The 24506-nt window shown below is 44.1% G+C and overlaps 1 protein-coding gene across 7 annotated transcripts in view; it reads left to right on the forward strand.

The window, feature by feature from the left end:
- Positions 1-24506, forward strand: part of COL26A1 (collagen type XXVI alpha 1 chain) — a 195883-nt gene that overhangs the window by 26829 nt on the left and 144548 nt on the right. For all 7 annotated transcript variants that reach the window (XM_076354551.1, XM_076354552.1, XM_076354548.1 and 4 more), the window contains one exon: positions 15608-15730. In XM_076354551.1, the coding sequence (XP_076210666.1) occupies positions 15608-15730 (123 nt within the window). The remainder of the gene's footprint in view (positions 1-15607; positions 15731-24506) is intronic.

Consider the following 24506-nt stretch of genomic DNA (forward strand, 5'->3'; position numbering starts at 1 on the left):
CCTCTCTGAGCCTGGATGACTGAAGTTAGTGTTTGCCTGATCTTTGCAGAGAAGGATTTAGTTTGGAGGGCAAGCTGAGAGGTGGGAGAGGGAGGTGCTGAGCAGGGCAGGCTGGATTGAACAGCAGCAGAGGGTTGGATGGTGGCACAGGCTGTGGTGCTTTCCTTTCCCCAACTGCAATGAAAGGTTTGTGGGAGGCTGAATGTGTAACATACCTATAGAAGCAGCACTGATCGATGGGGTCAGTGCAAAAATTGCCTGCAACCACTGGTACTACCAAACAGTACCAGCCTTTGAGCAAAGGCAGGTCTGGGCTGTGATGCTGCAAACTTTCTCTGTTCCCATGCAGCATCTGAAATACAGCAGAGAGGAGAAAGGCAAATTGGCTCTGTAGGATGTTACAGCACTTGGCTTAATGCTGCTGTAAATCAGCGTAACCTGCAGCAAAATATATAGTCTCCCTGCAGTGTATTTCAGGATACAGCACTGAGCCAAATGGTTTAAACTATCGCACAGTAAAATGCTGTCTCTTGGGCCACTGTTACTGGAAGTCACTAATGTATATCACAAATGATACAAAAATTTTGGATTACAAAGTTGTAGAAATTCTTAGGCTGTAGGCCTGCGGATAAGCTTTGAATGAGTGTGCATTGCAAGCAGAAATAATAGGATCCCATTTTGCCAAGCACCAGAAAAATACTTGAGTCTTGATAGTGTAATTAAAAGTCTGCTAAAACCCTTTCAAGACCTCTGCAACCAAACCCATCGGAAATTTATTGCAAGGACCACAGCAACATATTCATTTTCTTGGGTAATGTCCTTTGAAACAATCAAGCTCTCTAATTATGTCTGTCAGGCCCTGCCAAGTGGTTATTGGCATCTGAACTAGAAGGTTTTCAAAGCAGCTTCTACAAATGACTATAGAATTTTGCTGAAAGTAAACTTTCAGCTCCCAGGTACCTTTTGGAGGAGTTGCTGTGTAACCTTTGGGAAGGTAAGGATGAAGTTGTGTCTGTCCCCACTGGGTGGGAAGAGAGGGGATAGGTGGGAATGTGGAAATAATAGGAATCGTCACAACTCGTTTCTAGTTGCATTCAGCTCAAGAGACTAGATTGGTGTGTATCAGACGCTTCAGCTGGTGTCCTGGTTAAGCCTGGGAGTCACCTTGTGCTCCCCACGTCTGGGTTATTGATTTGTATCTGAGCGTATCTGTGGCCTGTGGAGGCAAGGCTCACTTTGCAGGGCACCTCCATGAGCTCTGATGTGTGTGGTTGTGTTTTGTTTTAAAAAGAACAATGAAAAACCCAACCAACAACAAAAAAACAATGCACAAAACCCAACACCAAACCCCACACAAGCATTTGACTGGAACTGCACACTCCCCACATGGCTTGTGGCTCAGATATTGCCAGTAATAATTGAATAAGTGAATAGGCTGTTCCCATGGACATATCAACAGCAAGGGGAAACAGTTCAATAGCTGTTCCGTCATTCCCTGCTCCATGCTTTGAGGTTCAACCAACCTTTTTGATTTGTGTATGTGAGAGTGGTTTCAACTGAAACTCATACCAGTTTTTTTTCTGCTTCAAGAAGTACATGACATGAGTCTGTCGCAGCCATCTAATTTGACATTCAGCACTGATGTGTACGGTGAATGCTGGTGTATGGCGTCCCTATATGCTTTCTTAAAAATGGGTCAGGCGAGTGCTGTTGTGATGGCAGCTGCTGTCTTTGCTTGCAGGGTGGCTGTATTTGGCATCATCCTTTGCCGAGACGCTGCATGTAAAAATTCCTCCAAGTTGCACTGAAAGTTGTAAATGAAAACTCTCATGTATGTGTGTATGAGGGAGAAAAAGCACAAGCAAGTTTTAGCTGTGGTGTGTGAAGGCTGTTTGCGTATGTGCTTAGCATAGTAATAAACTGTAGACTGTTGCTGAGCAGCCGTGTGTCATTCACGGGTTTACTGGTTTGCCCACAACAGTATGCTGTTCTTCCCAAACTACAAAAAAGGTAGCAGAAATACAGAATAACTGTCACCCATCAATAAAATTCAGGCCATAACTGCTTGTTTTAATCAAACTCTTATCTTCCATGGTCTTCTCTGTATCACTCTTCACACTCTGAATGTTCTGTTTTTGAAGAAATCTGTAAATAGGAGAGGAGGAAAAAAAGGTCAGCTGTCTTTAACGGCTTTGCCTTGAATTTGCCACAAGCTTTTCCAAGTAGTATATGTCTAAAATGGGATGTGGGTGTATCTAGTGTCAGTCGCTGCTTCTTTGCATGCATAGACTGAGACTCTTCTCACCAATAACTCTAGACATTCCTGTTCCTAGCAGAGCGGCGAGGGATGCCTGTGAAGCCTTTGCTTTAGGAGGATGGATCATTTGTGTGCATCAGTTTGCACCCTTACCAAATTCCTGATTAAAATGCTGCTGTGGAGTTTTCCACTTTGCCTTGGTGGAGACAGCTAGGTTGCCCTGCCCTTTTGCATTGGCAGGTAACTTCAGACTTCAACAACAACCAAAAAACTCCTACAAACCCCCATCTAATGGAGTTTGCCATACTTACAATTTGCCACAGAACAGGGCAGGAATTTTTCTGGCCAAATGTCTGTGTATCTCCTTCGGACCTCCTGCTGTCCCCTCTCTCTTGCTCAGTGCTGCTTTCTCCCCATCCGGTTTCCCATGTGTGTACTCAGGAATGTTTCAAGGCAGTGTTATCATTCCTAAGGAATCTACTGTGCGTGCACAGGCTACAGAGTTTTTTTTTTTTGGCTGTTATTACTTGGCCAAATCAAACCCATTTTCCACCTGGATACCGAAATGTAGATCTCCTCCCTCAAGACCATCTCCCTTCCAAATAGAGGCTTCCAAAGCACCGAGGCACTAAAGCGGTTTCTTAGATTGCTCAAGAATTTTTTAATAATAGGGAAAGGTGTTAGTGTTTCTGTTCACAAGAGAAAGGCTTTCTTTTTTAACATTTTCTAGTGAACAAACTGGATTGCAGCAAGGTTTAAAAGGATACAAATAATTGAGAACAAAAGAACAAATAATTGTTCTTGGCTAGAAATGAGGTATGGAGGCTGCTTCCAAAACCAGTGAAAGCTCAGGGAGATGTGTTAAAAGCAGAAGAACCTTTTACATTGAAAATAGGTAGTTAGAGCACTTTGTTTCTAGATGTCTTTGTACAGTCTATCTAAAGACTGATATTGAAGTGCAGCCGGCTCTGTGTGATTGAAACATATACCATCTGCTTAAGAGTGAGTCTAAAACTTGATGAGGCAATACAGAGTGTTCACTAGCAGGGGTTTGGAACTACTGTATGCAGAAGAGCATTTGCTGTACATCAGCTATGTAGTTACTTTTTACGGCATTGGACCGATGCAGTCAGCAGAGTGTAAGAGTGGGAGTCTGGAGAAAAGGAGATTGCTGGTATAGCAGATTATTGTGTGCCTGTAACTACCGCATCCAAGCTGTGTTATATTTGCATGGAGCTTTGAATAAGGCTTCCACTTTGTGCAGAGAAAGCACTTTGAAAGGGCTCATGACCGGCAACTGGGAAGTGTTTTAGGGCAATTCATTACTGCATTTAGATGGGCACTGGGAATGACTGGCTTGAGAGGGAGGCGAGGAAGGGAAGGATGTGATCACCTAACCACCCATGGGTGTGGATGTGTGCTTATAAAGGGTATTGCTAGTTTACTACACTAAAGATGATTTTTGAGAGTTTTGGGTTGTGTGAGTAGGAATTTATTAACCTTAAAGCTATGGAGACATCCTCCCGCCTTAGCTCACTGCCTCTGATCTTTCTCCCAACATGCACTTGAATCAAAACTGACTGTTGCAAAGGGCAAACTCAGCTCTCTGATCACACAACAGATCTCAGTTTTGATGTTCCTACTTCCCTACACATGAAACTCCCATGGGTGTGACTGGAACAATAGGATTATTTTCCAAATTATTTTTTATTGTAGTAACGCCCAGGACAGCCTTGTGCCAGACATGGCAGACATGGAATAAAAAGTTTTCAATTTAAATAGCAAATTAACACACAGGCTTTGGGTTTTGTTTTTCAGACTGATTAACACTTTGAATACGCAGGCAGAGAGGTTTTGCCAGGCTTTGTTTTTATTGAACTGGGGCTTCGTGTGGCTCATCTTGGGGATCTCTGAGCTGGGCAAGTGAAAGACAGCCTGCTTTATCTACACGCAACACAGCCTGGTATTCAGAATGACCTGGCATATCAGTAGAGCAGTTACTGGAGAAAAGTTCTTTGCTGTTGGAGTACAGGCGTGTTGGTAGGGTACAGCTGTCTCCAAAAAATCTTCCTGGAGCACCAGCAGTAGTCTTGTCTCAGGCCTAATGCAAATGCTGGCTGATGGGTACCTGAACTTCAGTTGCCTCACTGAACGCAAGTGGCTGACGAATCGAAAAGGGAAAAGAGGAATTGTTGGTCTCAAAGCAGTACAAGTAAATGGATTTGTCTAGACTGGCTTATCTCCAATCACCTCCTCCAGCACTAGAAACATTAGAAAGCTGTAGGGTTTTCTTGTGTTTGAGGAAAGGCTGTTTCTTTAGCAGTTTCAATGAGGATGTTGTTATGTCTGGCTCTTTGTATGGTAGTCACCTGAAACAGAAGTGATGTGGAATAAAGCTGAGCCTGCACACTTACTGTGACTTCACTCTAGAAAGAGGTCCCCTTGGCTCATGAAATCTAGTTCCCAACAATGATGGGCAACCACACAGTAGATAACTACTCTAGAAAGGTCTGCTGCATATAGTCCCTTGTATACCAGAGCCCACAAACTCCTTTACAAGTTGCTGAACAAATTGAGGACCTAGACTGAATGAAACGATTGTAACGCGCCACAGGAAAAGAGAAGGAGGGAGGGCAAGTGGAAGAAGTGTTGCTAGAAGAGTTCTGGGTTCTGTTTACCTGACACAGCTGTCTGTACAGGTATTTCCAGTTGTATCCTAACACTTGTGAATCTGAAGCTGATGCTCTGATCTGCTTTTCAATGCTTTTTTGGGCCCACAGGATACTGCTCTGAGTGTTGAAATAGCTCAGGAAAGCAAATCTGTATTCCTTTAAAGAGAAAAAGCAAAGTTTTGTCTGTGGGATCTCCTTCAATATATTTTTTCTTTTTAGCTATCAAGAGGGTGTACCTGTCTCCAATGACAGTAATATCTCTACTGTTGAGCTCCAGGAAAAACCTGAAACATGCACGTTACATGGGCAGATTAATATAATGCAATTAATAGGAAGCAATGACTCGATCATGCCATCCTAATTTTTTTCTTTGATACGCTCAGTGCTCTCCTTTTGACATTGCCTTTTGTTCTTGTTGTAATTTGTGGGTTTTGGTGCCAGTATAACGCTAATGAAAAACACTGCTTCATTTAGGCAAAGTCCCTGTGTTCCTGTCATGCATGTGGCTTTCATTGCTGCTGGTAAGTGCTGTCTGTTTGGCAACAGAGGGCTGAATGTGAGGCACAAAGATACCCTGTCATCTGTACAGAACTCTATAAGCAAAAAAATAAATTCAGGAGCAGACCCTGTTCAACCCTTGCAGACTAGCTGTTGATGCATGCAGATACAGGGCCTATAGGGCTAAGTACGTGATTTGAAGGAGATGCTGAAAACCAGCAGGAGCCTGATTTGTCCGTTTTGGAGGACTCAAATTGTGCAAAGTGTTGTTTTGTTATGATGTAATGTAGCAAGGGAAATTAAAGACAGCTATGGATACTGACTTTATGGATGGTGGAGGAGACTCTGTAGCCACAACAGGAGCGCTAGTAAAGCATAGGATGCTGTTATAGGCTTGCTGACTCCTTATGCTAGTTTTCTTAATGTTTTTCTCTCTGCAAAGTTTTTGAGGACAAGCAGGCGTGTGTCAGTGTCTGTTTTTTCCACTTACAATTCCCCTTCCACCTCCTGCTAATTCAAAGTTAGAGTTTAATTCTGCATGAATTTATGTTGATAAAAGTCAGTACTTCTAAATTTACACCAAAGTTAGTCTTGTACTTTAATGAAGATCAGGGCCACTGTCCTCAACTTAAGCAGCTCTAGATCAGATCTTCAGAGGAGGACACAGCGACAAGTGCCAACTGTTGTCTTTGAACACAGGGATGTATTTCAGATAAATAGTCAGTGTTCCAAATCCCAGCTCTATATTTTCAATCAAGGTCTTAAGGATGTTTTTTTTCCTTGACCCCACTCCTCCTTTCAAGGTCAGGCTTTCTAGGAATGAACAAACCAGTATTGGCAATATGAAGCTAGGAGACTTATCTACAACCAGGTTATCCAGCTGTGCAAAAATGTTTAGACTCAGGTTCTTCTTTTGAAAGGCTCTAATTCAAGGAGCTTTTGTGTTGCAAAAATGACATACTTGGTTGTAATTGTACATGATTTCCACGCTGCATGGATATGGAATGCCAAATTCCATCAAGTCAGTCTAATTTAACAAAGACGGATTCCATGGATATTTTTGTACGTTTCCTCTTTCCTCCCTCTGTGAACACTGGAAGCTACTGTCTTCTCATTGATTGTGATAAGCTTGGGGGAGGGAGCAGCAAAACAGTTCAGTGCCTAGAAGAATGCCTGTAAAAGCAAAGCACTTCAAAGGAGTGAACCCCCCTTTTATTTCTGAGCACTCAGTCATGGACTAACTTCTTTCGTTTTCATGATGAAGGTAATTATGGTTCAGGTCAACCATATTTATTGTTTGATTCAGTTGGAACATGCCAGTAGCAAACTGAGAGGAGCTGGGTAGTGGGTATAAATCAGATGGACTTTATGCTAGAGAAATACTCCTTGTGCCTTCTCACCTCTTCTCCCTTATGCATACATAAACAGATACATAGGCACAGAGGTACATGTATTGAATGTGATTATTTCTGATACTACCTGCCTGCTCAACGTTTTTTAAGTCCTCATCTCTCTCTGTTACGTTCTGCATTTATATTAGTGCTGATGTACAGGGTGGATCTACTGTACAAATGAATCAAGCGTGTGTAATAGACGAGTGCTATCATCTTCAGAGCCCCTCCTTCATTAGTTACAGCAGTTGGAAGGTGCCTTGTGAATGAGGTGGGGGATTGGAAGAGAAGAGGAATGGTCTCACGGCTGAAGAAGCTGAATGTTGCTCTGGGGAGCTGGATTCCCTCTTTGTCTCTGAAAAAGAGTTGCACCCATGGCTCCATACTATTTGGCTATTCTGCTTCTAGGTTTTTAATAATTCCAGTAGGGAGAAGTTTTTCCCTTAAACCCTGTAACTTCAATGGCTGCAAAAGGATAAGGCAAAACTTTGTGCAGTTTCCTATGAATTGAAGCGAGTTCAGCCCTCGAGGTAATGCTGTTTGGAAGGTCAACCATGAACACAACAAAGCAAGGAAAGCACAGTTAAATGCACTTGGCTGCAGAACTTGCTGAAGATTAAAGCTGTTGTGCAGGCTGAACTGCATTTTCCTCCTAAGGTAAAGATTCCTCTAGGACTAAACTCCCTCCAGCAGCCTCTGATAATCCACTTTGTGTGGGAAAACTTAAGGCTGTTATTGGCAACTGAGTATTTGAAGTGCACTAAGCACAGAACATATTGCCCCCTGGGGAAGAGTTATGCTATTGGGAGGTACCTAGATAAATTGTCCCATCTTAGTCTGCTAGCCAGAACTTATTTTTATGGCCGCTTTTTTCAAACTCTTGTTGGGTGGGGTGGGGGTGTGTGCAGAAAGATTGGAGTTCCTTCCAATCTTTGACTGACCAACATAGCGGAGTGGGAGACCTGGAACTTGTCTTATTCCTGTTCATGCCTCTGGCTCTCTGCTGCTTCAAATGGCTGCTGCTGTCTGGCTTCAGAAACACCAGCAGTCTTCCAGTTTTATTCGCTTCCCAAAATGAATGGGCTGTTACAAAGATTTTTCTCCCTTTTTCACAGGAGTCAGGGTAACCTCTATTAGTGACTATGAAGTACTCAGTGGGAGTACGGCACGTGTAAAACATCAATGTTGACAACAAGATTACTGTGGATTGTCATGTCTTCTGACTTGCAGACCTCTTAAAACTTTGTAATGGAAGAGCAGACTCTGCTTTGAACTGAACCTTGCCATCATAAGCTTGTGTACAGCCACCCCATCACTCTGCCAGGTGGTCTTTCATGGATTCCTTAGCAATGGTCCATCAATCTACAGACCTGAATCAATCCATCAACTCTGAACATTCTAATATTGTGGAGACTGCTGCTCACAACTGAATTTTGTAGCTGGCTCTTTGCTGGACAACAAGCTGAATGACAGCCTTAGATCCTAAAACCTAGTTACCTGAGGAGAGCATGAATATGGTCAAGAACAGGAGAAACTTAAGCCCAACTTGGTTTTTTTTATCTGAGCTTTCCAGTAACGTGATGGGATTGTTTCCTTCTTAGCCAGGTCACAGCAGTAAAGAGTAATCTGGTCACAGCCAACTGAATTAGCTGGTAAACTTGATCCTGACAAGAGTCAAAGCCCATTCAGGGAGGTGTGTATTTGTGAGTAAGAAGGGAATGATGTAGTTATGTAGAACTGGACGGTTCAGGAAGAGATACCCCAGAGAGCCTGGCAGCCTTTAAATCTGGATTTCTTGGCATGTAGAGGGCAACTTCTGCTCCTGGCCTCAGTGGAGTATATAAATAACTAACCCCTCCTAACAATGGGCTCCAGCACACAACATATGGATTGCTGTTCTGGCAAAGCAAGTGGGATGCTGTACTATTTACACAGAGAAAAGGGCACAGTTTGCTTTCATTGAGTCAGAACGGCAACTTTTTCCCAGTGAAAGTCAGCGACCTTCTGATTTTATTGAAATTCCTCTCTAGGATTGCAGGGAAATTGATAGCTCCAGTGAAAAATGTTATGAGGAAACTTGGGGAAATCTATCTAGCTATCAAAACACTCCTACTGTTTTCTGTGCCCTAAATGTTGATCTCTGCTAAGTATAACACACAGTGTGTTATCCTTATGGAAACAAAAAGATAATTCAGTGCAGTTGTTTACACAGCACAAAGCTTTAGGGCAAATCACAAGCATCAGAAATGCCAACCTTATTGAGAGACTTCTGTAATATTTATTGGGGGTGGGGAGGGTCAATTCATGCCCAAACACATGCAACAGGTGCTGATGAAATAATCCTGCATATAAAGTCTCTTTTTGTTTGGTGGTTGTTGTTGTTGTTGTCTGTGTCCCCCCCCCCCCCCCCCCCCCCCCGAGAAAGACTTTGCTTGCTTCTGTCTTGGCCATTCAGTCTTGGCGATTTGAGCTTTTGTGTTGTACTCTGTGGCATGTGCTTTCATCGGAAGTACTAAAACCACACTAAATCTCCATTTTACTTAGCTCTACAACAGCATAAATGGCTTTGTTCAGAATCTAACTTGTAGGATTGTCTCTGCTGAAAGCGCAGCATTTCATGCTGGTAGGAACATGGTGTGCTATAAGGCCACGGATATCAGGAGTTGTAGCCATGTCCTTCACTCCACTGAACACATCAGCCAGAAGGTCCTGTGTGTGGTAGGTGTTGCCTGCTGTAGGTCTGTCCTTAATGGGGCACGGCAGCAAGTCAGTTCTGTGTGAGGAGCTGAACTGTCATCCCACTGAAAGAAGTGATTAGGTGAGAATTAGCTGCTTTCATTTTCAAGTTGCACGTTCCTGATTAAACAGGCTACTTGCTGAGTCCTGATCAGTTCAGTCCAGTGGTTTCTGACATTGTTCAGTTTGTGATCACTTGTCCAGTGAAATGAACCCTACTAACAACCAGTTGGCTTTTCTCTTGCAAACCCCATAGAAGGTCCTCCAGGGACCCCCAGGAGTCTGAGAAGCTTGGATAAAAGCCAGCAGTTTGGACTAGGAAAGAAGCAAACATTGCTTTTGGGGATGGCTCTGTAAGTTTGTTGTGGTGTGAGTCTTTCTAAGCATTCTCCGTAGGCTAATGAGTGGAGGGATCCCTTACGTACCCTTTGAGTGGTGGGCTTAGGAAACAGTACTGTGCAAATCCAAATGGTTAGAAGAGGGGAAGAGGAAGTTTGCGCTCTGTCATTGTCTTCCTGTCTGTGAAATGATTGCTCTAAGCTAATTCAGTCATGCTAGCCAGGAATTAAGCTTTGATATGTGAGTATATGGCTGTTCTGGAACTTACAGTATTTTACCTCGAGCATTTGTTACCTTACACTTCTCCACCCTCTGCAGTCTCTCTTGCTGTAGGATTACAGGCTGTACAGACATCCCGAATCTCCAGGGGATGAACTGTGCATCCAAATAAGGCTTCTGATGAGGTGTGCAGCAGGTTCAGAAAGCTGGTGGGGTGCAGAATATGGCTTCCTCCCTGGTGTCTGCCTACAGAAGCAAAATGCAGCTCAAGCTCCCTGTCTAAGTCCAGCTGCCCTTTGAGGTCCTCTCAGCCTGCTCCATGCACACCCTGGGACATTAGGTTTTCTTGTCTCCTCCGGTGTCCAGGTGCCTGAAGCCATGCATCACTGCTCTCGCTGAGTCAGCAGAGAGCAGGCAACTCCCTCCCAGCATCTGCTGAGAGAAGGGTCCATTTAAGCTCAGAACAGTAGTTTTCAGAGTATCTCCAAACAGAAGCAAACTATGGAGTTTGTTGCTCTAATTAGCCTGAAACGTCCACAGTAACATCCTGAACCTACACAGTAAATACGATTGAATATCTGCTGGCATCAACACTCATATTCCCTCTGGAATGATGTTGTCAGCTGTGATCAAGATGCGAGATCTTGGTCTGTAGCCCTGGACTGAAACTGTCTAAATCAGTAGCTTGCAGGCCATGGTCTGCAGAACCTCAGTTGTCCATGAAAGTCTTCCAAGAATTAAATAGGGTGGGAGAGGAGAGCATCTCTTTGGAAATGGCTGGGGAAAATGAACCAAGTGAGACTTGCCTTTCTAAGCAAAGCAGTGGAAGACTAATTCCGCAAGACACTGTGGGGCATCATGCTAAATAGGCTGGTGATGAGCATGCATGAGATCCGACAGAGCCAGCCCTAAAGGAGCTGCTATTTGGGTCATTTTGTTTGCTTGGTTGGAATATTCTTTTTGAATAAGCAGCAATATATTCTCTGCCATCCTGGATGCGTGCCAGTAAAAGTCCTAAACCTTTCTTGCTAGCATCTGTATATAATATAAAGGGTCACTTATAATCTCTGTAAGCCATGATGGGGCCTTTCATCACTTTGTCTGAAGTCTGCTTGCATTCTGGAGACTGTTCTTGCTGACTTTTGGCTTGCAAAGAGAAATCTTGGGGTGGTTTTGTCTGTCTCTGTCGTAGTCACTGTGCTATTACATTTACACTGAGTCCCAAGCTATATATCCTAATGCATCTTATGATCAGCTATGTTCCTGTCTTTCTGTCTCGCCTGCTTCTATGCCACAGTAAAAAACCAAACACCTAAAAGTTGCATTTGCAGGAGAATTATGCTGTTTATGGGAACCCAAGAGTGTGATGTTTTGCAAATGGGAATGTACCTTTCACTCCTGGGTGGGTACCTTTGTAACCAAACTCTTCTGTTGGTGAAGAGAGAAGTTAGAGAAATCTGTGTTGATGTTGGATTATCTGAGTATCTTTGGGGTCTGACTTTTTTTTTTTTTTTTTTTAATTTTTTTTCCCCCCTCATGTTCCAATGTTCCACGCTGTGGTAGTTCTGCTTTAGAGAAGACTCAGAGTGCTGAGGTGACAAGTGTTGTGGTACTTTATCGTTGTCACTGCACTCTGGGTGCTCCTGCTGAGGAAGGTGGAAGGTTGTCCCTAGATTTCAGCAAAAGGATCTGTTACTTTGCCATGGGCTATTAGTCCTGTTCAGCCTGGCAAACCCAGGTGGTGGCTTCAGGCAAGGAAAGCAATGAATGGAGAGTCTTGGGGAAGCTTTTTGCTTCCTGTAATGATTGCTTCCTTTTATAACAGGTCCCTGAGCAGGTCATCTAAAGAAATGAACCTGGGAAAGTGTTGGGTTTTTCCCCCCACCAATGTGCAGGCTTCTGTCCTGTGCACTGTAGTGTGGGAGCAGCCTTTATGAAAGAGTGGTGAAACATTGGAACAGGCTGCCCAGGGAAGTGGTGGAGTCCCCATCCCTGGAGGTATTTAAAAGACGTGTAGATGAGGCACTTAGGGACATGGTTTAGTGGACATGGTGGTGTTGGGTTGACGGTTGGACTCAATGATCTTAGAGGTCTTTTCCAACCTCAATGATTCTATGATTCTATGATTCTATGATCTGCAACCACTGCCTAAGGCTCTGTCACTAGATTGTAACGAGGTCTGTACAGCACGTCTCGCTTCCAAGAAAGGCTTTTCCAAGGCAGAAGTGACAACTTGACTGCCAAATTCCTTGGACTTGTGAGAGGATACGTGTACAGCTTATTCCAAGGACCAGGTAGAGCAAAGGTGTGAGAGACCTACTCAGGCAACAGCAGTTTTGGATTGTTTGGAAAGAAAATCTGTGCGTATGCCGGCAGCACCCACTAAATGAAAGCCCTGACAAAACCAGCTTTGTAGGTAGCTTAAAATAATCAACGTTTCTTGCAGTTTTTGACATAGGCAGCCTGCACAGTGCCACCTGTTTAGCTCCATATCCACAAATGTAGTGCTAGACTCCCAAGCGGGTTGAAAATAATCCTTGAAGGAGCAAGATGACGTTAAATCTAGGTCTATGCAAGGGAAAGCTAAAGAGACTAATGGTTAGTTTCCAATTTCTCCTTAGGAGTTGCAATTTGGAGCTGCCATTATACATTAACCAGAGCAGATAGGCCGCCAGATTCCTTCTGGCAATTGTGGAGTCTGCCTCTAACGCCTGCCTTTCTCTTCCGCATCGTGCTGGGGTGTGCAGTGGTGTTCGTCTTTGTTCACCTTCCCACCTCATTTGCCTTCAGGAATATGAAGCTCTGTAGTTTCAGCATCAGATATCGAGAGTTTTGCTCAGAGCGTGGTTGAATTTCTTTATCTGACACAGAAGTGCTTTGTGTGCGCTCAAGAAGGTGGGACAGGTTGTCTCAGAAGCCCACCAAAATCAGTATTAGAGTGAAATAATCAGTGTAGGATAATCCAGCTCACACCATGGAAACAGTACTTCTTCCCAGATGACTGCGATGGGAGAAGGCCAGAGGGACGTGCATACAAGCTATGTAACAGTTAAAGCATAGCATGTGTAAATAAATATTTGATATATTTGGATTTCATTGACAAGCCAGAAAAATGGTCTTAACATGAGGGGAGGCGCTCGAGTCCTTGATAATTATGCTCCGTTTTAAAATGTTCAGTAACTTTATTCTGAATTTGTTAGTATTTATGTCCCTTCATGCTCTGTTACATGTTGCTAGTGTGCATACTACTGCTTCATTCCTCTCCTGTGGTGGGACCAATTCCTTTCCTCACTGCGTGTTAATGAGAAGTTTTGTTTTTCGTAACTTTAGGATATATGCTTCTGCCATTTTCCTGTCAGGTTCTGTATATATGCAGTTTGTTTTGCCTGACGTGAAATGCTGTTGCCCTGAGGTTTGTGCAGCAGTGTTGTCCTTCCGATGGCTGTAGGCACTGTGCTAAAAACATGCTCAAGGTAAATCATACAGAGCTGTGGTTTCCCCAGCCCCTCTCGTACTCGCTCTTTCTCCTGGCTGCTTTTCCTTCCATGCTCAACTGGCTGTTCCCATGGCATGAGGAGATCTTTTCCAGCAGTACCTATCTGAACAAACTCCATGACTAAGGCTTGGAGAGACGAAATGGCTGATTGCACCATGTGTGCATGTGAAAGTAAAAAGAAAACTTTACTTTGAATTATCACATTTCCAGTCTCTAGCTCCTGTCTTTTGTTTCTTCTGGTTTTGCTCCCTAAACTTTGCGCAGAAGTTGTGTGGAGCCTGTTAAAGAATCTGTTGTCATCATGTGATCTGAAGCTTCATTAATCTTATCTTTTTCCCCCGTTTTGCCCTTTGGTTCTATGATGTAGATGTCAGTTGAGGCATTTGGGTACTAGGGTATCTGATCCCTATATATACACCACAGATCCTCAATAAATCTGAGAGAAGTGGTTCTCAAGACCTCCCTGCCAGCCTGGGGTCACCTGAGATGTGACTGTAGTCCATGTTTCCTGATGAGGAATTGCAAGCGGGTTTACAGCGAGCAGGAGCAGTGTTTGCAGGAAAAGCAGCATGGCTCTGCCTTGACACAGCTGACGGGCTCGATGGCACTGGGTAGAAAGCCACCCTCTCTCTGGGTGCCCCAGCTCACCTGTCTGGCTGTAGCTGAAGGTTTGGTGGGCAGCCTGCTGGCCCCAGCTTGTCCATTGTGGTCTGCAGTGTTCAGCTCAGCTGCTGGCATGCATACCTCCTATTTATGGAAATGAGAGTTATCCAGAGAGCAGGGAGCCTCCTGTGGAGATAGGAGGGGAATCCAAAAAGGAAACAGAATGCAACAAATGCTGTAAATGGCAAATACTAGAAAAATTGAACTGCCATGGGGAAGGTGGGTTAGGGAAGGAGGGGAGGGGATGTGCAGGTGCCTGTTTCCACTGTGCAGTTTGATTTTTGGTTTGCAAGGTTGGGGAGCTGCTGCGGTACTTGGAGAAGGGATCAACTGGGGGCTCTTACTTTAAAATGGATGAGGAGCAGGACTCTTCTGCATGTGCAGGAAATGCTTACACAAGCACTTTGTGTGTTTTGGAGCACAAGCTGGTGTCTCCGCTTCCCATTAGTGACCCCAGTTCTGATCCCAAATCAGTAGGAAAGGTGGGTCTCAAACCTGTTGACTACGCTGAGGTACAAAAGCAAAAACGTGAACCAGTATTTGGCAAATATGAATGATGCTTGCAAGGGGGAAATGAAAATATCCTTTCCCCCCTGTGCCCCGAGCATGACACTTGGAACCTAAAACCATATTTTTCAGAGAAGGTGGAAAGGTTCTATGGGTCCCGATTCCCAGGGCTGACACTGCAGTTCCTGCCTTCTCATATGCCTTACGGTCAGGAGGTCTCTCTCACTCTTGTTTTCTTATGAGACAGCATAAGGCACTAGTTCCTCCCTCCCCTGCATTTTCTCTTGCCCATTTTTAGACTGTAACCTCACCAGGACAGCAATATGATTTGTTCGGCACCAAGCTTGTTCGAGCCCTGCTGACAATGAGCTCCACCACACCAAAAAGCGGAATTTTCCAACTCAGATGTTGTTCAGAATGGTAGGAGGCTGGGGAACGATACCATAATGAGCAGGATGAAATTAAGACCAGTACAATGGGAACTGACTATCAGGAGATTTGGAACACTTTTTTTTCTTTCCTTTTTTTTTTCCTATTGTTTATGATAACTAACAGAACTAAATTATGTACTATAAAACTCTGGCCTGAGGACCAAGCAAGAGGCGTTACTGGATCTCTTGTGGTTCAGGTTGGCAGAAGCAGGGAATCTTTCTGCAGCTATTGGGAGGAGAGGGTGGGGTGAGAAATGAAGACTGCAAGTTAGGCTAGCTATGGCTGGCAGAAGAAGCAACCCCACCCCCAGATACTTGGTTGTTTTTTACTGCAGTCTGATATATGTTGCTTCAGCTTGCTGTCTTACTGGGGCTAACAGTGTCCTTTCTCTCTGCAGGCATTGGTGTCACTATACGGTTACACGGACTGTTTCCTGCCAAGTGCAGAATGGGTCAGAAACGGTGATCCAGCGAGTTTATCAGAGCTGCCGGTGGCCAGGACCTTGTGCCAACTTAGTGAGGTAAAAATCTTCATGTCTCATGTTGCCCAAATTTTCCTGCGCTTCTCATTAAATTGATTAGCTTTTAAGTACTGCATAGAGGGTTGAGATCAATGGGTCAGATGCTGATATCCTGCTTCATGGTGGTGTAACTAAAGAACGCCACTGGTGTTAGCTGCAGAGTACTTAAACATGAAGGTAAGTTTTTGTATTAGGGACAAGCTATGTGAAACAGTTTAGCTTAGGTTGTCATGCCAGTTTGTACTTCTCAGCACAGGAGGCTGCTGCTAGTCAGGCATGAAGCTAAATAAATGTAAAGTCTAACTGAGCGCAGTGTGACTGAACAGGGTTAGCAGGGATGCTGGACCAATGGCACTATGTGGCTTGTTGGTATGGAGTCTTCATACTTGGGTCTTTAAGAGTAATATTGATCACATACACTGGAAAGCTTTGATCAAATTCCTTGCAGCTGGTGATGGACAAAGGTAATGTGCCCTGTACCTTCCAGAGTGGAATTTCCTTACAGCACCTCTTACTCCTGCATCTCAATATCCTTTAGTGACATGCATGAAAGCACAATGCCCCCTCTCCCCACATGAGAAACAAAACTTAGAGACAGTGACTTGCCAAAAACTTGCCCTGAGTCTGCTGTTAGCCTGCTTTCCCTTTCAATTATTTATGGTCTTGGGACCCACCTACATTTAAGAAGAAAAAAAGAAGTGTGAAATAGCTATCCCCAGCTACCATCTTTCAGTATGCAAAGTGTCTGTATTGTTAAGCTTTGCCTTCTCTGAAAGACATTCTCAGAGCAAAATAGTGTTACCCACCCATCTGGGAATTGGTGCAAAAAAGCCATTGTGCTCTAAATTTACACCTAGCTTCTATAACAATTTCCCATGTAGACAAGCCCATAATTTAGCTCACAAAGCTTAGTCATTTTATTGCTATTGTTACCAATTCACTCACAGGCACTAATTGAGGTCCTCTTGTAGTTGATAACCTAGCCAGGATACGGTTGAAATACCCACTTAAAAACCCAGAGATCCACCTTCCCAATCTGTTCTTGCAACTCTTCATCTGGAATTCGCATTTTCCATGTGGCAGTTATCACAGTTGGTTCTCCAGTTTCTACTTGGCCACTGGTCAGTCTAAGTTTTTTCACTTGTAATATATCTGCTTTGGTGTCTCTTTGGTCTTGTTTTATGCAAGACTGTGGTTGAAACACTTAATATTTTACACTGTCATGGCCAAACTTCTGTTGAAACTTTTTAATTTCCCAGACTTCTTACGCACACAATTGTCATTAGAAACTTGTGAGCTTTCACCTTGTCTCCTAAACTTGCCAAAATCTTGCTTATTTTTCTTTGTTAACATAACTGTAGTTTCATAAGAACCAAACAATTGATCATGTTACCGGTAAAAATCCTTTTTGTGGGCTCCTGCAGTTACTCATATACATTGATTCTTACATTGTTAACCCAGAGACTTTAGGAGTAGTGTGCGCTGTTGTGACATTCTTATTCATGGAACATTTTCAGTTTCAAATGTAGTTTGGGTCATTTGTCTGACAAGTCCAATTGTTTGGAGACAATGCAGAATGGCAGCAAACATCTCAATTTTTTTTTCTATGTGAAAATATCATGGAAAGAAGCTGGGGTTATTGATATTTAAGATCTCAGGTGGTGAAAGCTCAGCAGACAGGAGCTGCATTTCTGGAAGACAATCACCATGAAGAAACCTACCAGAAGAGAATGGGAGGACACTAATGCTCTGTTCGCTTTGCAAGTGGGAGGAAATGCAAGCGAAGTGAATGGCACCCTTCCAAAGAAATGACTATGCTGTCTATCCTCTAATCATGCATCATATGACTTTCTTGCATGATGTAGAGAAAGACCCTGGACCTCTCTTTCCCAAGGACCTCCAGAAAGCTGCTGCCAAATCCTGGAGCCTGCCCAGTTATCAACAAAGGTAAAGCAGGAGCGGCATGTGCTGGTTCCTGATCATTTCCTGTACTGCCACTGTACAAAAGGGAGAGCCCCAAGAACAAGTAGCAATGAAGTTGAAGCCGCTGAGGTCCTGAGAGTTGAGTGCGTTGTTGGATAAGTTATCCCTACCCCACACATCTTTTATAAGTGGTTGCTTGTTTTTGGCAGTGCATCTGACTTCCGATAACAGAATGCAAAACAGACATGGAAAATGATGGATCTTGTGACATCTAACTACTGTGGGTAACATTTGGTAACCCTGAGTCATGTTGTATGGTTGAGGTCTTATTTCCTGGACCTACACGGCAGCCTATCAATGTTACGTTGCCAGCACCTAGGGATGTATGAATAACTGGCTTTCTTTTGTCTCAGAGTCAAGCCGAGGTTTTAAATTTTTTTTTTTAAATGATGTTTTTTCCCCCTCTTTCACCAAAATGAATATTGTCTCTTTAGGAAACGCCATTCTCTCTCCTAATTCAGGTGAATCCCATCTCCTGTTTTCAGATGAAAACTCCCAAGGATAGCAATGAGACAGACAGTCCTGAATGTCACAGGGCAGTTGAGTCCCTCTTCTATTCAGCACTGCACTTGCTAGTGCAGTTCCTTGCAAGTTATACTTGTTTTCCTTATTTTTCTGCTAAGAAACTGGCTTTGAAGGGACTTGTAAGCTTATACCAGCGACTGTGCTGCACAACTTCCTTCAACAGGTCTCTGAAAATTCCTACAGAAGATGAACAGAGCAGAAAACTCAACTCAGGTGCCCTACTCTTTTTTTCCTTCCCCCGCCCTTCCCCTAACTAGTGGTTTGAGAGTGATTCTGTACCTACTTTTTGAAAACAAAAAACCCTAACCCAAACCCCAAAAGCTATCTTAGCATGTCTGAAAGCTTTGGGTGACGCTGCTGTCTGCCTGGGAGCTGTCCTGGTTTTCTTGGGAATCTGTTTCCTCTTGCGATGAGCACGCTGTCTGTGGTGCAGGGCAAAGGCAACTGCTCTGTGGTTAGGGTAAATATTACCTTTTTTGTGTTTCAAACTAACTTCTCCCAAAAAGAGGATGATGAATGTGGCATGGCAGAACTTGAGCCCCTGGGATTGCCGTTTTGCCACCATGGCTCTCGCTAACAGCGAAGGACACCTCTACCCATGTTTCATCTAATCTTGCTACTGCAGGATTGAAGTCCAGAAATGCTTCAAGCCCTGATACCTTGTGAGGTCAAGGTATTCATCTCTCAGGGGGACATCCTAAGTAAAGATATCTTCAGCAGATGCCTTCAACAGGGAAAAGCAGTGTGACTAGTATCGAATCTGATAGTGTCCTGTCCCAACACTTCACAAAACACAGGAGAGGGCTTATGTTAGCTTCATGGAAGGGGAAGCAAAGAATCTCTTGTGTCACTGAACGCCTTCTCTAGGTCACCAGCCCTTGAGCGTGTTCCTGTAGTGTGAAGGAGCTTCTCTATTTTGTCTGCAGTCCTTAATGATTGCCTGCTTGACTGTATCTGCTCTACATGACGGGTCCAGCAAGAATGCTTCACAGGGCCAATGCTTCATTCCCATCAAACCGTTGTTTCTGTTTCCTCCGTACCTTCTCTGTACCAGCACCTCTGCCTTTTCAGGTTTTCTGGAAGTCTAGCTTCTGGTGATGTCAGGCTTACTCCAGGTCTTATTCTTCTCTAGTGAGACTTCTGGTGCCTGAGCTTGAAGGGGGGGGGGGCGCACAGCCAGATTCATATGGTGTTACGCTTGACTGTAAGCAATACAAAATGTCAGTAAGCCATTGGCATTATTTTGGCTTTATAGTATTTCTCCCAGCTGCGACTTGAATCAAACTGTTTTCATCTCCTTGTTTACAGGGAGTCAACTGTATCTCGGAGAGCTTTCATTCTGCCAGCACCCGTTATCGGGCTGCTCACTAGCAAAAGGGACACCAGCCAAAAAAAAGGCATCTCTCAACCTTGTGGTGACAGCTGAGAGGGGCTCTCTGTTAGAGAGACTCCGCTCACAAGCAGACATCAGTGTGGCCAGACAAGGATTTAATCCGTTTCCTGTCTCCCATTCATTCGTGTTATGTTTCTTTCCCTTATTGCACAAACTGCAGCTCAGGGTCAAGCCTTTGACAGAGGAGTATCTGTGAGATCCCCAGCCTAGCAGCTTCAGTTGTGTGATGTCCTTGCTGTCTGTTCACTTGCTTTTGGGAAGCTGGCAGCTGTACTTCTTTTGCAGGAGTGTCGTCATCTTGGCTGGGATGGGATGAGCTGCTCTGTTCTTGCCCTCCACCCTAGACTCTTTATTTAGCTTGGGTGCTGAGTTGCTTTGGAGCAGTCTTGGCTGGAGACTTTCCCTCAGCAGATCTATTCTTGAACTCTCTCCATTTGTGTAGTGAAGGCTTCAGCTTCTGCGTGCCATAGGATATTGCCTTTGCTTTGTCACGCTACGAAGTGAACGGGCAACTTTCCAGCAGTCTGGCTGAAGCTCCTAGTGTACTTATAAAAATCACATGCCATTTATCTGTCTGAAGGAAGGGATAAAGTCTCTAGCTTGGTGTTTCAATGGCAACCTAATCTCTGGGTCTCTGCTGCCTGGATGGCTGCACTCAGCTCCTGGTAAACCCAGGCATCTGAATTGTAACCCTTCTGAGCAATCATTTTGCTGCAGCAGCTGCAGGCTAATGCACAATCCTATCATGCTTAGGACACTACGCTCCTCGAGGCTTACAGAGAAGGGTGGTCTCGTAGGCCAGGCAAGGATTTAAGACCTGCATTCAGTTGCTGGAGCTTTTGTGACTTCTTGTGCCTTTGGTCAAGTGATGCCACCTCACCTGTAAGATGAGAACAGTAATTCTTTTGTCTTACTGTGTTTTATGACTTTTAGAATAGGACAACTTCTTGCTATACCCTAACTGGCCAAAATAAGCCTAATTTTGTTTAGAGTATTTGTGTATGACTGCTGTGGTCAGTAAAATAGTATCTCAGGACATAAATGAATGTGACGAACAGCCTGGCAGATCATACACTGTTACAGTCTTCAGAAGCCAAACATTTTCTGCTTCAAACTGTTGTTGCTGTGAAAATCCCTATCTCATCTCTGGAAGCATGCTGCTTCAGATTGTGGCAGGATATTCTGACTCCTCTCCTACATGTTTAATCCTAGAAAAATGAATGTTCCCAGCAAGGTTGTGAATTTTTATCCTGCTATTTTTTTGCTGTACTCAGTGGTCACGTAGCTGTTTCACTCTAGCCTTTGAGCATTCTGTCTCTGCAGCACTTTCTGGCTTCAGAGAATCTGAAGATTCCTGTGGAAACCCATAGCTGGCTTGTACAGGGATGGGTTTACCTGGTCTCCATACTTTAGCAAGAGCCATTGAAACCCCAAACACGAAATTACTCATCTGTCAGCTTCAAACATCACTCAAAGGTGAGAGAGATGGAAGGGGAGAGCATTCTTGCAACACAGCAAATCTGGGCTGTAATGCCCTTTCCAACTGCCAGTCATTGCATGGGTTTTTCTTTTTTTTTCCTTTCAGTATTCTAGCTGGTTTGGCTTATCACAAATGCTATGTGCTTTTGATGACATTTTTAATGTAAGCAGGCTACACATCTTGCACGGATCATGCTTGCTGTTTGGTGTTTTTGAATGTTGGGTTTTCTTTTTTGTTGTTTTGATTTAAACTGAACACATTTCTGCTCCCGGAGGGATTTTACAAGCTAGTTTGCAGAATAACAAAGAAGGAATTCTGCAGGCTCATCCATTTTGGTCTTCTCTGCTTTTGAAGGCCCTATTGCTACAGGGTCAGTAGGAGAAGTTGGGGATCTGTCACCCAAGAGATTGGCCTCTAGCTGATGTTTCTCCTCAGTTTCAGAAGTAGTAACGCCACAGGGAAATCCTTCTCTCTTTCTTTCTTTCTTTCCAGTCAGTTGAATAATAAATCCCAGAGCTTATTCCAGTGCATTAGGATTGCTATTTGAAGTCCTGTTAAACATATAAGAGATCATGTGTAATTCCCTTATTTCTCTCCAAGATGTAGACTCATATGTTTGGAAGAAGATGCTGCTCTCCCATGCACACACGGGATATAAATGTAGGATGAACAGGGCTCCTGCGAACAGGACAGATAGAGGCTCTGGGTGTGTAAGGGATTAGAGCTGTAGCACAAAGACGTGTTCTCGGGTTTGGGAACAATGTGGATGGCTGTGTGTGGCTGGCTGGGCACAAGTGGAGGGCCATCTGCTTTGTAGATTGTGCACAGGCACAGGTGTCCTCAGGCTGCTAATTGAAGGCCTTTTGATCTTGTCAAGACATGCTGTCTGGGCACTCTTCCTCCTTCCTGGTAGGGGAGTGCAGTGCTGCTCTGCAATAGCACTGACATCTAATTGTTAATAAAGACGGGAGCTGATGATTACTCTGGTGGCATAGAAACATCTGTCTCTGTCCTTTGTCTGTCTTGGGACTGAGAGACTGCAAAGTCATTGCCCTTGTACAACTTGGGATGGGAGGTGTATAAGCTTGTTTTCTGGGTTTTAGACTCTTGATAAGTTGTGCAAACCAGACATGCTCAGAGTTAAACAGAGTCCTCTTCCTCCCCTTTGGCAAAGGCAGGAGACATGTACAATGGTATCCAACACTCCTGCAGCTGCAGGTTTTGTTTTTTGTCCAGTGTCTGCAGGAGCATATGAAACTCCTCTGGTTATGTTTTTCCCTGGGGAACAGCCTTTGTGCTAGGGAAGCTGGAAGAGCTGGGGCTGCAGGAGAAAAAAAAGAGCACAGGTCTGATGCACAGAGTGATGGTCTCTGCCATGCTTATGAGTGCAAACTTGATGGCAAAGGTACTTCTTGTCCCTGTGTCAGTTGTGGCACTAGTTTGAGGTGAAGTTATCTTGTCTGTATTCCATAGAGAAGCTACCTGGTGTAATCAGTGTCTGGTAGGCTTTGAGAGGATAGTTATGAGGGTCTGTCTGGAGTGGGGATGGTGGTGTTGGGAACCAAATATGTTCTTGATAGCTTCTTGATGGAGAAACAGACTCTCTGGGTACACCCATAGGATATTCTTTTCTATGTTAATACTTGCCCAGCTCTTTCCAACCTCCCTTCTTTCCAAGGCAGCCAAGTACTTCAAGATTCGGTTACTTAACCTGATGTATCTAAAATCTGATTTCAGAACACCCTGATTTTCTATGGGGAACTCTAGATTTTTGGCATGTCTGTAAATCAGGCCATGGGTACCAAAAATTAGAGGAACTACCACGAGCTTTGTTCTGATCCTCTTTTAATGCAGAGGTAGCACTTGTTATAGCGAAGATGGATTGTCCCTGTTTGAAAGACAATATGCCAGTTATACGTACAGGGTTGGACCTACTGGGTTGATATGTGACTTCATTGCCATGAGAATAGTAGGTAAAAGAAAGCTCGGATTCCTTGGTTTCCAGATTCTTTGCCAGTCAAAAAGGCAAGTTCATTCCTCTTGTTATCCTGAAACCCACCTGTAAGCGATGTTGAAACTTTCAACCCGGAACTTGAATAAAAATGAATAGAAGCCTCTGATGGTCATCAAGGTCTCCTCGGGCACAAACTGCAATGGCTGAATGAATCACACTAACAAAACCATCTCTGGTGAGGTGGAAATGAGTTTCACGCCTTACCTCTCATGTGGTCTTTGTGTACAAACAGCTTTGTAAGTGTCAAAGGGCAGAGGAAGTCCACAAAGGGGGAATTTATTTCCTGTGTGTGACAGGCTGTCCTGCTTGGGTCATGGCAGAGATCACGCCTTTCTCTTTGACCTGATTTTTGAGGCTCTGATCCAAGAATGTGACACTCTTTCCCTTTCTTGTGTCATGTCTGGCTGTTGTGTTCAGTGACACTTCCTTGAGAGCAAGGGGAACATATCCTTGTGTGCTGAGGCGTGAGACTTGTTGGCTGCCATCCCTCGATGTGTCCTGACCTCTCCAGTATTTCTAGCTTCATACCCCCAAATCAGTTAATCAGTCATCTTGTGCTCCCTCCTCAAATTACCACTTCCTGGGCAGTCACTTAGAGAGACACAAGCAAGAGACTCTGTTTCCCAAATGATGACTGCATGCAGATGAGCTCCTGTAGCTTGTCTGACACTGAGCAGGCAGTCTCCAAGGACAGCCAGGTGTTTGATCTGATCTAGTAACAGGAGTGGTTGCTAGTTGGGTTTTCTGGGTTCTTCCCTCAGTGTTGCCCCACTCCCTGGGACCTTGCTGTGAGCCTCAGCAAACATGTTGGTAGATGATGCCTATCTCTTGCAGTAGAGTGGCAGGTCCTGGTAGTTTGCTTTTCTGTGAAGTGCTTGGAAGGCTTCTGCTGAAGGGGACTGTGTATGCTGAGCACATCCTTTGGCTGTCTGAGAAGCAAAGGGGTGCAGGTTGTGGCTCATTCTAACCTCTTCTCTTACTGTGGTTTTGCAGATTTCTATGCCAGTGTTGTGGCTTGGGTGACATCCAAGGGAAAGGCTTCCCTATTCTACTACCAATCCTTTTTTCTGCCTGTTGCATTTTCCACACACTTTCATTCTGAGGTTTCTGATCTTTAACAGGTATTTTCTTTTTCCTCTCCTTTTCCCATGTTTTTTCCTCTCCTTCAATTGCAACACTTCAGGTATCAGACAGTGGTGATGCTTTGCTAGAGGAATTTTCTTTGCTCCCCTCCTGGAATAGCAGTCAGAAATCTGCATGATGTGATGATATATGTAACAACAGACCCTGGTGCCGTGTCACATGATTGAGGAAAAACGATGCTATGAAGAACAGAGCAACTTTAGAGCAAATCAGAGCTAGCAAGCTGGGACCACTTTGC

The sequence above is a fragment of the Aptenodytes patagonicus genome, chromosome 17 (assembly GCF_965638725.1).
Source record: "Aptenodytes patagonicus chromosome 17, bAptPat1.pri.cur, whole genome shotgun sequence".
NCBI classification, from domain to species: Eukaryota; Metazoa; Chordata; class Aves; order Sphenisciformes; family Spheniscidae; genus Aptenodytes; species Aptenodytes patagonicus.